Source organism: Ictalurus furcatus, chromosome 27, assembly GCF_023375685.1.
Source record: "Ictalurus furcatus strain D&B chromosome 27, Billie_1.0, whole genome shotgun sequence".
In the NCBI taxonomy this organism is placed as follows: Eukaryota; Metazoa; Chordata; class Actinopteri; order Siluriformes; family Ictaluridae; genus Ictalurus; species Ictalurus furcatus.
Window position 1 is genome coordinate 17,190,818 of NC_071281.1, and position 11,601 is coordinate 17,202,418.

Sequence of the window (11,601 nt, forward strand, 5' to 3'; positions counted from 1 at the left end):
ATTCTGTACAATCACTTCTTGGAATCGATTCCCAAAACCTCGAATCAGAATCAGAGTCGAATCCAAAATTACAGGAATCGAACAGCGAGTCAGGGATCGCGCATGCGCGCTACAGAAGCAACAAAAACACGAGGCTGAAATAGCAATGGGGTGAATTAGTGAGTCAGAAATAGTACAACCGTTAAACCTGTCATGAAACGTTTTTAAATATATATATGTGTATATATATTTTTTTTTAAAAAAATTTGACACTTTTTAAACGGTCTCTTAATGACCTTGGCAGCCTTTCTTGCCCATTATAGCCATCTTCACATGAAACGAACATTTTAGAATATGTTTATTTGAATTGAATTTATATATCTCGCTATTTTACCTGTTTATTTCCAAAATATAGACATAATCAATATAAAGAATTTCCAACTTAACGTGAAGCAAAATAATGACGTCAGTAGTTTACACTATGTGGAAAAGCAGGTGAATGCGGTTGCTAAGCAACCCTTTAAAAAAACAACATGGCGGACAGACCAAGACCCGCGTCTCAGGGGGTGAGCTACAAACGAATTTTAGATACTCTTCATAATTCGCGCACATTTTTTCTTTTAATAATTTATTTTTAAAAAGGTTGCATTAGTCTTCCATCTTGCCGTAATACTGATGGCTTTTATGAAAAATAAAAATGAGTGCTTTTGAAGAAACCTAACGCAACTTAAAAAACCCACTCACAGTCCTTGTAGGACATTAGCTGTGTTGCTAGCTACTGTGATACGTCATCGCAGCCGCCATATTGGAAAGGACCAGAATGTATAGTAATTCAATTCAAGTCTATGGAGAAATGTTTCTCTATGCCTATAAAATCAATCCTAACTCATTGTACCTTTAACTGGTTAAAATACCTGCTTAATTTCTGCATACTACAGATGATATAAATCTCAATATACACGCACTGTAGATATGTTTTATTGAGCCTAGTTGCTGGAAATGTTACTGCTTAATCTAGTGCAGCACATATCAAAATTAGCTATAATAATAATAGCCTAATAAAAAGAAATATTTCGGCTGATATACCAGGAATCAGAAATAACAAGATAAACTGAGAATTATACAAACCACAAAGGATAAGTTTCATGTACATTGATGTCAAAATACAACATATTCATTGTAAATTGATCGAATAGGCCAGACGATAACAACACAATTACTATTTTTCCGACGTAGATAGTACATCAACCCCTGATTTCGATCAGAAGTAATGTGAACAAATCTGGATAATTGTTTTCATTTCCCCTCTCTGAAGTTCACTTCTCAACAAACAAGCTGGAAAATCAGCAGAAGTCTCCTCTGAGATCAGTTTCTCGACTTGCTTGGTCACTGTTTATATAATAAGGTAGAAATGTGCGAAACGCATACTTTACAGCTTCTACACTGTGAATTTTGCACCCAGGCCAAAAAACCTCAGAGCTCCAGTTCTCAGAGACCTCCATCTGCAACGAGACCTACAAACCGTCCGGCTTCTGCTCCAGCGAAGAAGCCAGCTCAGATGGACCTGCTGGCTAAAGAAGAGGAATACAAGTGCGTATTTATTTTCATTTTAAGGCTGACTCAGACACAATAAAATGCTCCGCTTGCTTTACGGAGACGTCTTCTGTTGTTTTAGGAGACTTAACGCAGAACTGGAGGCTAAAACAGCCGAGCTGGTGCGGCAAGCGGAGGAGGTTATGGTGAGGAAAATATTTACTTGATGCGTTTTAAGCTTCTGTTGGCTGAAGCTGCTGTTAAGAATCTACAAATGAAAGAAAAATATTTCTTTTAATATAAATTACGTATTTTTAATTATTTGTTTAATTTTTATTTGATCTGGCTGCGAGATCAGCACAGGAATAGTGTAAATGACAAATACAGCTAATCTAATCTACCGTTTATTTTTCCCACCAGTTAAAGGGCGGGGTTATATTTGGTAAAGACCTCGTCAGGGTTACCAATGAACCGATCAGAACTAGCCGTTTGATTACGTCGGCTCCTTGAAACGCGCGGCGCTATTCAATGTAATTTCCACTGAAACAGGAAGTCAGGGCGGGACATATCGAGTTGCTCCTCCCCCTTTTTAAATAGCCGATAGCGTTTAGCTTACCACAGAGCTTGGGTAGTACCATGGGTTTTTATAATGTCGGAGGCGGGACATCAGACGCTACAGAGCGTTGGATTGGACAGAAAATCTGACAAGAAGTTCAGGATGATGTCATCGAAATGGTTGATCCGTATCGGTGGTAGAGAGAGACGGTAGATTTTGAACGCGTATATCTTCTAAACGTGAATTTTGTCATTGTTTTAGCGTGCACGAGCTTATAGATAACCTTAATGCCAACGTGTTCATACTAAAAGCTACAAAAACCCAAATTTAAGCCATGGGGACTTTAAGAAAAACACAGTGGAACTGTCGCTCTGTGATTCGAATACACTTTTCCAGCACTAGCTCGGTCTACAGAGTTGTTTATGTTGCAGAGGATACAGCGCTGTCAATCACTGAATGACCAGACACGCCCACACGGCTCTGATCGGCCAGAAAAGAGTGATTTTTTTGCGCGTTTTTAGATATAATTCAGTTAAAGTTGGGGATATACAGTATTTCTTGAATCTACCACTGATAAATGCGTATTAAACAAAGGATTTTCAAACATTTGAGACCACGTTGCTGAGGAGCTTTATATATTTATTCATACGCATAGTAGTGAAATCTGTAATATCCTTTGCTTTTTTTTTTTTTCTTCAGCGAGAACAAAACGAGGTGCTGTCGAAACCCATCTCAACCCACCTGAGCCTCGAATTTGCAGACGACTCCGAGGAATTTGGGTAAATATGTTTCGGTAATAGCACTACATTTAGTTAACGTCCGAAAACGTTTCCTTAAATACGCATTTTGGTGTTTGTTTGTTTGTTTTTGTTTTTTAACAGGGATTCCCTCGTGCACTCAGTAAGACAGTCTACAGCAAAGGTAAAAATACGACCTCCTTTTGACCTCCCTTCTTTCGTTAGAAAACTAACATTTTATTTACAAAATAATCTTTATTTAAACGGACGACTCGGAGAGAAATGTTCCGAAAAGCAGGCGATAAGAGTCCGGCGTCGGTGTGAACTCCTTTAATACTGTTTAAAAAAAACATCTCAGGGAAATTCCTCAAGAAATCGGGTGAGAAAACACCGAGAATACATTTCTGGAAATTCTCGGCAGAAAGGGCGTCGACTTTGAAGATGCTAAAATACTCAATTGTTTAGATTTATTTTGGATTTTTTATCACGACATAATTCCCATAGTTCCATTTGGGTTACTCCAGATGTTTTGATGACTTTATTATTACTCTAAAATGTGGAAAAATAATAAAAAATCAAGAATGAGTGTGTCTAAACTTGTGACCGGTGGTGTATCTGTGGCATTATACAGGCAGTGATGGGGAAAAGGTCTTTAAAAGCAGGAAAGCTGAACAGACCTCCATCAGCTCCCAGAAAGACCGCACAGTGAGTTAAAAACAAACAACATTCTACACATTATACTATATACGTCCTAATTTATTTGAGTCACCGCTTAATTTTACCGCTGCGTTTGTTCGATATCAGAAAAAAGACACCAACAGTCGTGGATGACGTTGCCGTGCCGGAGGATTTTACAGATTTCTCGCTGGCTAAGACTATAAGCAACATGGAGCGTAGAGTAAACGATGATGTCACAGGCGAGCAGCCGGAGGACGATGTCATGCCGAGTGCCGGCGAAGAGATGGGTGCAGGTGAGCGCAAAAACCCCTGAGATTCATTAATCCACACCACAGTGCTGACGAATTCTGGATTGTGATTGGTCAGAAGTTCTGACAGAAGTGCAGTTGCGAATCGCAGGTTGATGTTAATGCTCTTACTGTTGCTGTATCTTATTATTTCTACAGCAACAACTTAGGGACAATCCACATAAACAGATTTTAAAGAGTGTGTAAGTATTTATGCGGTGAAACGTATAACATGTATGGAAGGAGTCTCCAGTGTCGGCGCTTTGTAACAGTCAGAGGTAAAGCTGTAAAGAAGTTTTCTGAGAAGCGCGCGAGGGAAAGACTGTTTACAGCTGCTGTAACATAAGTGAAAACAGGTACTGACTGGTTTCGCAGACATTCCACAATTTTAGGGCGTGCCGTTATAGGAACACGATCAACTTTCGGGTAGTTACGTGATCCGTCGTGTTTTTAATCCTTATCGAATGAAATACAAAGTGGACTTCCATAGTCGCGTCAGTGAGTTTCCTCTCTTTTAATATTCACAGAGGCTCAGATTCGCTTCTTGAAGGCCAAACTCCGAGTGATGCAGGAAGAGTTAAACAGACTCTCACACGAATGCGACAAGAAGGTAAGCAGTCGCGGTTACACGCCATGAAGCGTGTCGAGTGCCGAAAGGATCTAGCGTGCGCTCTCGCTCGTCTTTCAGGACGAGGAGAATGGAGAGTTGAGCAGTAAGCTGAAGGAGGTGGAGGAGGATCGAGTCAGACTGCAGAGGACCACCAGCGCGCTGCAGACGCAGTCGGAGAAGCACCGAGCGCTGGCGGAAGACGCTAACAGGAACTGTGACGGCCTGCGCCATCAAGTCACCGCGTTACAGAAGGCGAGACCGACAGCCAATCGATTCGGTTTAGGATTCATTGCTTCCTGTGATTCAGTGATTTAGAATAAGTGAATCCTGATTTTCTTTTAAGAAATAATACACATTCTCATGCGTTACGGTGACAAGGTTATTACGAACACTGTAGATATCACAGTCAGCATTTGGCAGGTAATTACTGAGTTTTAAAAAAAAAACATTTGTATGTGCAAATTTGCATTTATTTATGCAAATGAGTCATTATCTGATTGTCTAGTTATGCTTAAATTTGCATACTTAATTAAACCAAAAATCTAGTCTTTAAATGATGCTAGAATTAAACTCTTTATTTCACCATGGAGACGAGTTTCGGAGAAAGGCTGGTGTTTTATTCTTTCTGTTGTTTTATTTTTAATTTTTTTTTTTAACGAAAACATCATATATAAATCCAGCAGTTATCAACATTTGGGAAATTCCTGGCTAATATCCTTCTACATAGGGATAGGAATAAATATGTACAAATTGTTTGAATGCAGTTGATCTACAAACTGAGACTTTTGGTTCCAAATATAGAAAAATATTTGGAAAAAAGTTATTTAATGTGTTTACACACTACTAGGTGTGGTTTCTAAGATTTATAAAGTAATTGTCGTAAGACATATATAGCAAGAAATAAATATACCTTTTCAGGTATATAGTGTCATCACAGGTTTGTAGCGTGTGGGCGGAGCTTAAAGCCTTCTTTAATCTTGTGTTATTACAGTATAATAGAAAACGTTACAGATTCTTGTAAAAAAAATTATCTTACAAAAATTATCTTCAGGTCCTCTAAAAAATCCGTTTATTTTAGCTTTAGCACTATCACCAGTTTCTTAAAAAAAATTTTTATGAAATGCACAAGACAGATTTTATACCCGTGCAAAAAATGCAGATTATTATTATTTTTTTTCCAGCTGTTAATTTCCCAGATTAATCCCAGTAAAAAAAATTGAGGTTGTTTATTTATTTATTTTTTATTAACCACAACTCTCTGGCTGTGTGTAATATGCAGGAGGTGGAGGGAATGAAAAGGGCTCAGAAGCAGGCGTCCAGCAGCCACAGTGCCACAGAGGTGAGACTGAACCGAGCTCTGGAGGAGGCCGAGCGGTGCAAAGCTGAACTCAACAAGCTCAAACAAAGCAGCAAGGTACCGATTAGTCCAAACGCTGGTGTATTCCGTTCACGATGATGCCCAAAAACCTCTTAAAAATCACTCGGAACTACATTTTGCTTTAAGTTAAAGGGGTGTGATTTTGGCAAAACTTTCACTGCATGATACTTGAAGATGAACAGAGCTACATTGAAATAATTACGAGTTCAGTTCTACTAAAGAAATTATTAAACATGGAAATGGAATGATTTTTAACCCCTTAAACGTCCAGGAACAATCAGATAATCCAGAACGTCCCACCCCTCTATCTACATGTATACCACCGCACGGCTGAATTCTCGAATCTGATTGGTCAGAACTGGTTTATTTTCCCGTAAAGGACTCTGCGAATCAGGAGCAGCAGAGGATCGACGCTTTACAGGCCGAGAACAAAAAGCTGGAGAGACAGAAAGCCGACCTCCTCACAGGCTTTAAAAAGCAGCTCAAGCTTATTGATGTTTTAAAAAGACAAAAGGTGAGTCTCTAAATGAGTTCCTCATCGTAGCACGAGCGCAGAGCTCACTTTAACGCTGTCGAAAACGTTCACAGATGCACTTCGAGGCCGCGAGGTTGATGTCCTTTACCGAGGAGGAGTTCACGAAGGCTTTGGACTGGGGAAAATCGTAACGCGTACACGTCATCGTGCGTTTCACCCTAACCCTAACTCCTCATCTGAGCTGTCAAAGACTCCATTGTTCAACATGTCCGAACTGTAAATGTAATCTTTCTCTTCTCGTCCGTTTTTATAGTCGATTAAAATTACAGTCTGATTCATAATCTGTTTGCAAAAGGTTTATTTTGCTTCATTTGGGAGGAAAATATTCATTCCCGCATTCTTGAGCCGGTCTGGAAAAACATGGAATTTAAAGGCACTCGCTAGAAATGTTCTAGAAAATTCCTCAAACATTTTAGAAAAATTGTCAAAGCAAGTCAAAACACTGTATATTCGACACGGGCAGATTTACTTAATATTTCTGTATGATAATATCTATGGAATTAAAGACTTGTTTAGTGTTGAGCTGTTATAGGAAAATATTCCACAGCCAGTTTTTTTTTTGTTTTTTTTTTAATCATCGAAGAATGACACGTCGTACTCTTTAAAAAACAAAAAATTTTTTTTATCCATTTATTGTTGCGTGGAACGTCGGAGAAACACGTTCCTGTTACGTTATAGCAGATAGAAACGTATGTTTTTTAAAAGTGTAATAACGTGGTGTTATAACTGTATATCATATAAGAAATCTAAGATTGAGCCTACTTCTAGACATTTTTAGCGATCTCAAGCTGAAAGTTGTCTTTCTCGGTTGGCAGATCATTTTTACTTCTTTTATAAATAAACGGTTGAAATATGCCGCATTATCTGCCGACAGAAACTTGAAATCAGACTGGAAAATGTCGAGAAGTAGACCTACCACTCTAATATTTCTTTTACAGTCGTCTACTAAGGAAATATTAGATCGCGTTTCCCAGTTTTCCTTTCCGTTCTACAAGTAAACGACCTTAAAGAATTAGCAAGAAACACGAACACAGAAAAGGTTTTTAAAATAATGTTAATCTTGAAAGAAGTCTCGACAAGATGTGGATTTTTTTTTCTCCGTTAAGGAAAGACTAAAAGAACTCGGAATTAATATGAAAGCATGTTTTTTTTTGTTTTTGTTTTTTATGAGTGTTGATTAATATAACTGACAGGCCGAACTTGGTAAACAGACACTGACAAGTCCAGGCACTTCCTGTTTGGTCCTTCAGTAGTCGACAGGAGGCAGGGTGATCATCCTGGTAAACTCCTCGTAGTGAACGAGGCCGTCACGGCCGACGTTGGCCTCCTTAAACAGCTCGTCCACTGGAATTACAACAGAGAAAAGATAAGGTGAGTGATTTCAAATCCTTAACGAAAGATTCCCGGTAGGAAGAGCAGCGAATAATCCATAAATACGACTCCGCCGTACCTTCTTTATCAGTGAGCTTCTCTCCCAGGCCTGTGAGTTTGGTGCGGAGCTCCGACGCCAGGATGTAGCCCTTCTTCTGCTTGTCCGTCATGCGCAAGGCCTCCAGGATCTCCGTCTTAGGGTCTTCCTGCTGCATCTGTCTGTGCATGATGGTCAGGAAGGTAGAGAAGTCCAACTCGCCCATTTTATCTGAACCAGAACACGTGCATTACACGTTATAAGATTCAAGATGGCGGTAAACCTTTTAATAACGGATAGGACAAGCTCGAGTGCAAAAGTTTGTACACCCCACCCTAGATTTCTGGGTGAAGAAGTCGCTCGTTGCACGGTGTTTCTGATTGAAACCTGCTCCAACGTACAGCCTAAATATCACCGCAACTAAGTCTTTATTAGCAAGCTCAAAAGTTTGCATCCCCAGGGCCAGGAAATCTGTGGTTTTCTAATTTTTAATAAAAATGGGTCTTAAAATTCAGAAATTATAATAGTAGTGTACACATTTATATAATGTGCCTAATTCTTTAAGAAAAGTGTGTTTGGAAAATAGATCTGTACTGAAAGGCTCTGTGGTTATTATTATTATTATTATTATTATTATTATTATTATTATTTTTCTTTAACAGTTAAAGGGGTTTTTGTAAAACGTTTCTGAACAGCCTGAGAACCCCTGGTCTGGTCTAGCTCATTTATATTAATATTATGATTCACTAAGGTGTCTAACGACTTTAGGCAGATGTTTACGTCTTCCTTAAGTCATGAAAAGTCTCTCATTTTCTCAAACAGGCTTACAATTCACGCTGCGTGCGGTCAGGCTACGGGTCGACCGGGAAAACGGCTATCGTACAAACTAACGCAGGAAATATTGCCCTTCCACAGAGCTAGAGGAGATAACATAACATGACACTGAATATCATTTCCTCCCACTATTAGTATCTTAACGTACACTTTTTGGACGATTTTACGACCATTGTTCTATGATGATAGTAGCTTGTGACAATAAAAGATCTGTCCTTACCTTTACAAGTTTGATACTAAACGAAAGAAATACTGATACACAGAATGACCAATCAAGGAAATTTAGACACACAAAAACCCCAAAGTTTTTTTTTCCTCTTTTCTTCTTCTTAACGTTCAACATTAGCGATGAACAAAAATGTTAAGGCTTTCAACAGCAGCTGTGATTTTCCTGCATTCACATCATGACATGAAAACGAGAGAATTGGAAGTATTTCTAAACTTCCTGGTTGACTTTTTGTACTAGATAGAAGTTGTGTGTCTTGTTTATCATTTTTATAGCACTAGCATTTTCGCTAACTGGAATTTACGATCTATGGAGTTATCTTCGTATGCTATGTAATAAGTGGACACTGGAGTACAAAAAGTACCTATTTTATGAACCTGTAGGTGTCGGTCCACCTCGCCGAAAGTGGGGCTGGTGCCTAAAGAACGCATCACGGTGATCAGGTCCTTGGCTTCGATTTTGCCCTTCCGCTTCTTATCGTACAGCGAGAAGCATTCTTTAAATTCTACGAGACAAAGAACATTAGATAAGCTTTATTACTGCGACGGCCAGAAGTCAGAAATGTAGCTTCATTACTAAAGTGTCTTTATTTCTATTAATTAGAAATGACGTCAGGCCTATTAGTCATCAAGTGTAGGAACGTGTTAATACGACTCACCGTTAATCTGAGTCTGAGACAGAAACTTGGCCTGAATAAAGATAAAAAGTTGTTGTTTTTTTTTTAAAACAAACAAACAAACAAACAATATAGTTAGGTTAGTACGTAAACAAGAATTTTTACATGAATAAAAATCTTTAAGCGCCTTTACCATCGTGCGTCTTCTAGGATTCTAGGAGCGTCCCTCCCTCAGACCTACGAACACGATCTAAAGTCCACCGAGCTCATGACGTAATCGATAGCCTTGTTGCCGTAGAAACAGTATCATACGACACCACCTATCACGTGTGCTCGTCAGTGTTGGCTTTAACGACAGGTGATGAATACTCTTGTGTGAAATGATTCCCAGCACGCAATGTGTTTGTTTTGGGTTTTTATTTTATGTGTGATTTTATTTTAGCGACTTTCAAGCGTCTATTTCGAACACGTAAAGGTTATAACACGCGGCCTCTTACATACTGAACTGACAGGTACGGTGCTCGTAAGTTTAACATTTTGCAGATTCTGCAAGGCGTATGCGATCATTAAAAAAAACACAAAAAAAAACAAAACAGAGGAATCATAAGGATTGCATTTTTTTATTTTATTTAGTACTGCCCTGAATAAGCTATTTTACAGAATAGATGTTTATATACAGTACTGTGCAGTAGTCTTAGGCACATGCAAAGATGCCTTCAGATGTAATGAAATGAAATGTTTCTACATTAAAATACCATAAAGATCAGTAAACAGAAATGAAACAAAGGCAATATTTGGTGTGATATAAAAATAGCAGTCTGTGGTACAGTGTGCGCAGGTTTATAAGGAAATGAGCTGTAAGTGTTATCGAGCTTCTTGCAGAACCAGACTCGGTTCTTCTGGAGACGTCGACTGTCGCACTCGCGTCTCATTTCTGCAGAGAAACCCGGCAGCTTTCATTGTGTTTATTGTCTGAAAAGTGTCTCTTATGTACTGAATACGCTGCTTTCTTCACTGACACACACACACATTTCTCTCTAACGCTTCATTTTGTGCTGGAAAACTAATGTTTTGGAATCGAAAATGTTTTTGTACTGACTAAAATCTATAACAAAGTTTGTACTTAAAAAAAAAATAAAAAAATAGGGTGCCTAAGACTTTTGCACAGTACTGGATTAATCCACAAGACACAGTAATAACTGAATTCACACAAATGAACCAGTTCAAAAGTTTGCACACACTCGATTATTAATCCCGTGTGTCGTTACCTGGATGATCGACGACCGTGTTTATGTGTTGTGAGAGTTGTTCACGAGTCCCTTGTTCGTCCTGAGCAGTTAAACCGCCCAATGTTCTTCAGAAAAATCCTCCGTCCTGCACATTCTTCACTTTTCCAGCATCTTCTACACATTTGAGCCCTTTCCAACAGCGTTTATATGATGTTCAGATCCATCTTTTCACACGGAGGACGACCGAGGGACTCGTACACGACTATTACACAAGGTGCGAACGTTCACTGATGCTCAAGAAGGCAACACGACTAACACGTTGGGGGGGGGGGGTAAACTTTTGAACAGGACGATCGGTGTAAATTGTTATTATTTTGTCTTCTGGGAACCACGTAAATATCTTATGCAGCTTATGAAGGGCGGTACTAAATGAAAAAAAATAAGATCTTTAAACCAAAAAATAAAGTTTTATCAGATTTTCCAAGGCGTATGTAAACTTGACCTCAGCTGTATTTAATGCAGATCTACTTTCAGTTAGAACTACCAGAGTAATTTACATGACAGAACGTTTGTAGGAAATGTAACATGCATTACTCAATACACTGAAGATCAGATTTTCAGTCACGGTCCATTTTAGAAAAGAAATTCTTCAATAATAACAATTATGTAAAAAAACCCCAACTCTTTACGAAATACGTCGGATGAACAAAAAAAAATCTACACACTGCTGTTAAAATGGCAGGTTTTTATCATATAATGTGTCTTTATTAAAGGGTGTGAATATTTACGCAACCAGGATATTGTAATTTTTCTTAAGACGTTTCTATTTTTTTTCCCCGCCACATGAATATTTTGGTTGCTGTGTCATTTTTTTTTTTTTTTTTAAACATCATGTTCATCCTGAAATTTTTATCAGGGGTGTGTAGACTTTTCATATCCACTGTACATGAATATGCAAGCAATCGTCACGTCTTAGTCACGTCTTAATTATTATC

General features: G+C 38.6%; 2 protein-coding genes across 5 annotated transcripts; one reads left to right on the forward strand and one right to left on the reverse strand.

Annotated features, from left to right (window-relative positions):
- The first annotated feature begins 86 nt into the window (after nucleotides 1-86).
- On the forward strand, nucleotides 87-6,574 carry tex9 (testis expressed 9). 4 transcript variants are annotated; one of them, XM_053616711.1, is made up of 12 exons: nucleotides 87-158; nucleotides 1,442-1,569; nucleotides 1,655-1,718; nucleotides 2,768-2,847; nucleotides 2,950-2,989; nucleotides 3,437-3,510; nucleotides 3,610-3,776; nucleotides 4,298-4,380; nucleotides 4,459-4,632; nucleotides 5,660-5,794; nucleotides 6,138-6,272; nucleotides 6,347-6,574. In XM_053616711.1, the coding sequence occupies exons 2-12, from the start codon at nucleotides 1,538-1,540 to the stop codon at nucleotides 6,422-6,424; spliced, it is 1,062 nt and encodes a 353-aa protein (XP_053472686.1). In that variant the 5' UTR covers nucleotides 87-158; nucleotides 1,442-1,537; the 3' UTR covers nucleotides 6,425-6,574. The 4 variants fall into 4 exon arrangements, with proteins under 4 accessions (XP_053472686.1, XP_053472685.1, XP_053472688.1 ...); XM_053616710.1 differs by lacking the exon at nucleotides 87-158 and adding an exon at nucleotides 173-545; XM_053616713.1 differs by lacking the exons at nucleotides 87-158; nucleotides 1,442-1,569; nucleotides 1,655-1,718; ... (1 more) ...; nucleotides 2,950-2,989; nucleotides 3,437-3,510 and adding an exon at nucleotides 3,930-3,973 and having other exon boundaries at nucleotides 3,693-3,776.
- Nucleotides 6,575-6,870: 296 nt separating this feature from the next.
- On the reverse strand, nucleotides 6,871-11,588 carry calml4a (calmodulin-like 4a). The gene is made up of 5 exons (XM_053616716.1): nucleotides 9,571-11,588; nucleotides 9,420-9,450; nucleotides 9,126-9,266; nucleotides 7,744-7,932; nucleotides 6,871-7,637 (listed from the first exon to the last, which is right to left on the reverse strand). The coding sequence occupies exons 1-5, from the start codon at nucleotides 9,571-9,573 to the stop codon at nucleotides 7,540-7,542; spliced, it is 462 nt and encodes a 153-aa protein (XP_053472691.1). The 5' UTR covers nucleotides 9,574-11,588; the 3' UTR covers nucleotides 6,871-7,539.
- Between the last annotated feature and the right edge of the window lie 13 nt (nucleotides 11,589-11,601).

Coding starts and splice junctions, on each gene's coding strand:
- calml4a (XM_053616716.1), bottom strand. Junction 7,933..9,125: donor CCTACAGGTTCATAAAATAG/GTACTTTTTGTA, acceptor GTTCTGGTTCAG/ATAAAATGGGCGAGTTGGAC. Junction 7,638..7,743: donor GAAGCTCACTGATAAAGAAG/GTACGGCGGAGT, acceptor TTGTAATTCCAG/TGGACGAGCTGTTTAAGGAG.
- tex9 (XM_053616710.1), top strand. CDS start 513: ATGGCGGACAGACCAAGACCCGCGTCTCAGGGG. Junction 1,570..1,654: donor GCTAAAGAAGAGGAATACAA/GTGCGTATTTAT, acceptor CTGTTGTTTTAG/GAGACTTAACGCAGAACTGG. Junction 4,633..5,659: donor AAGTCACCGCGTTACAGAAG/GCGAGACCGACA, acceptor TGTAATATGCAG/GAGGTGGAGGGAATGAAAAG.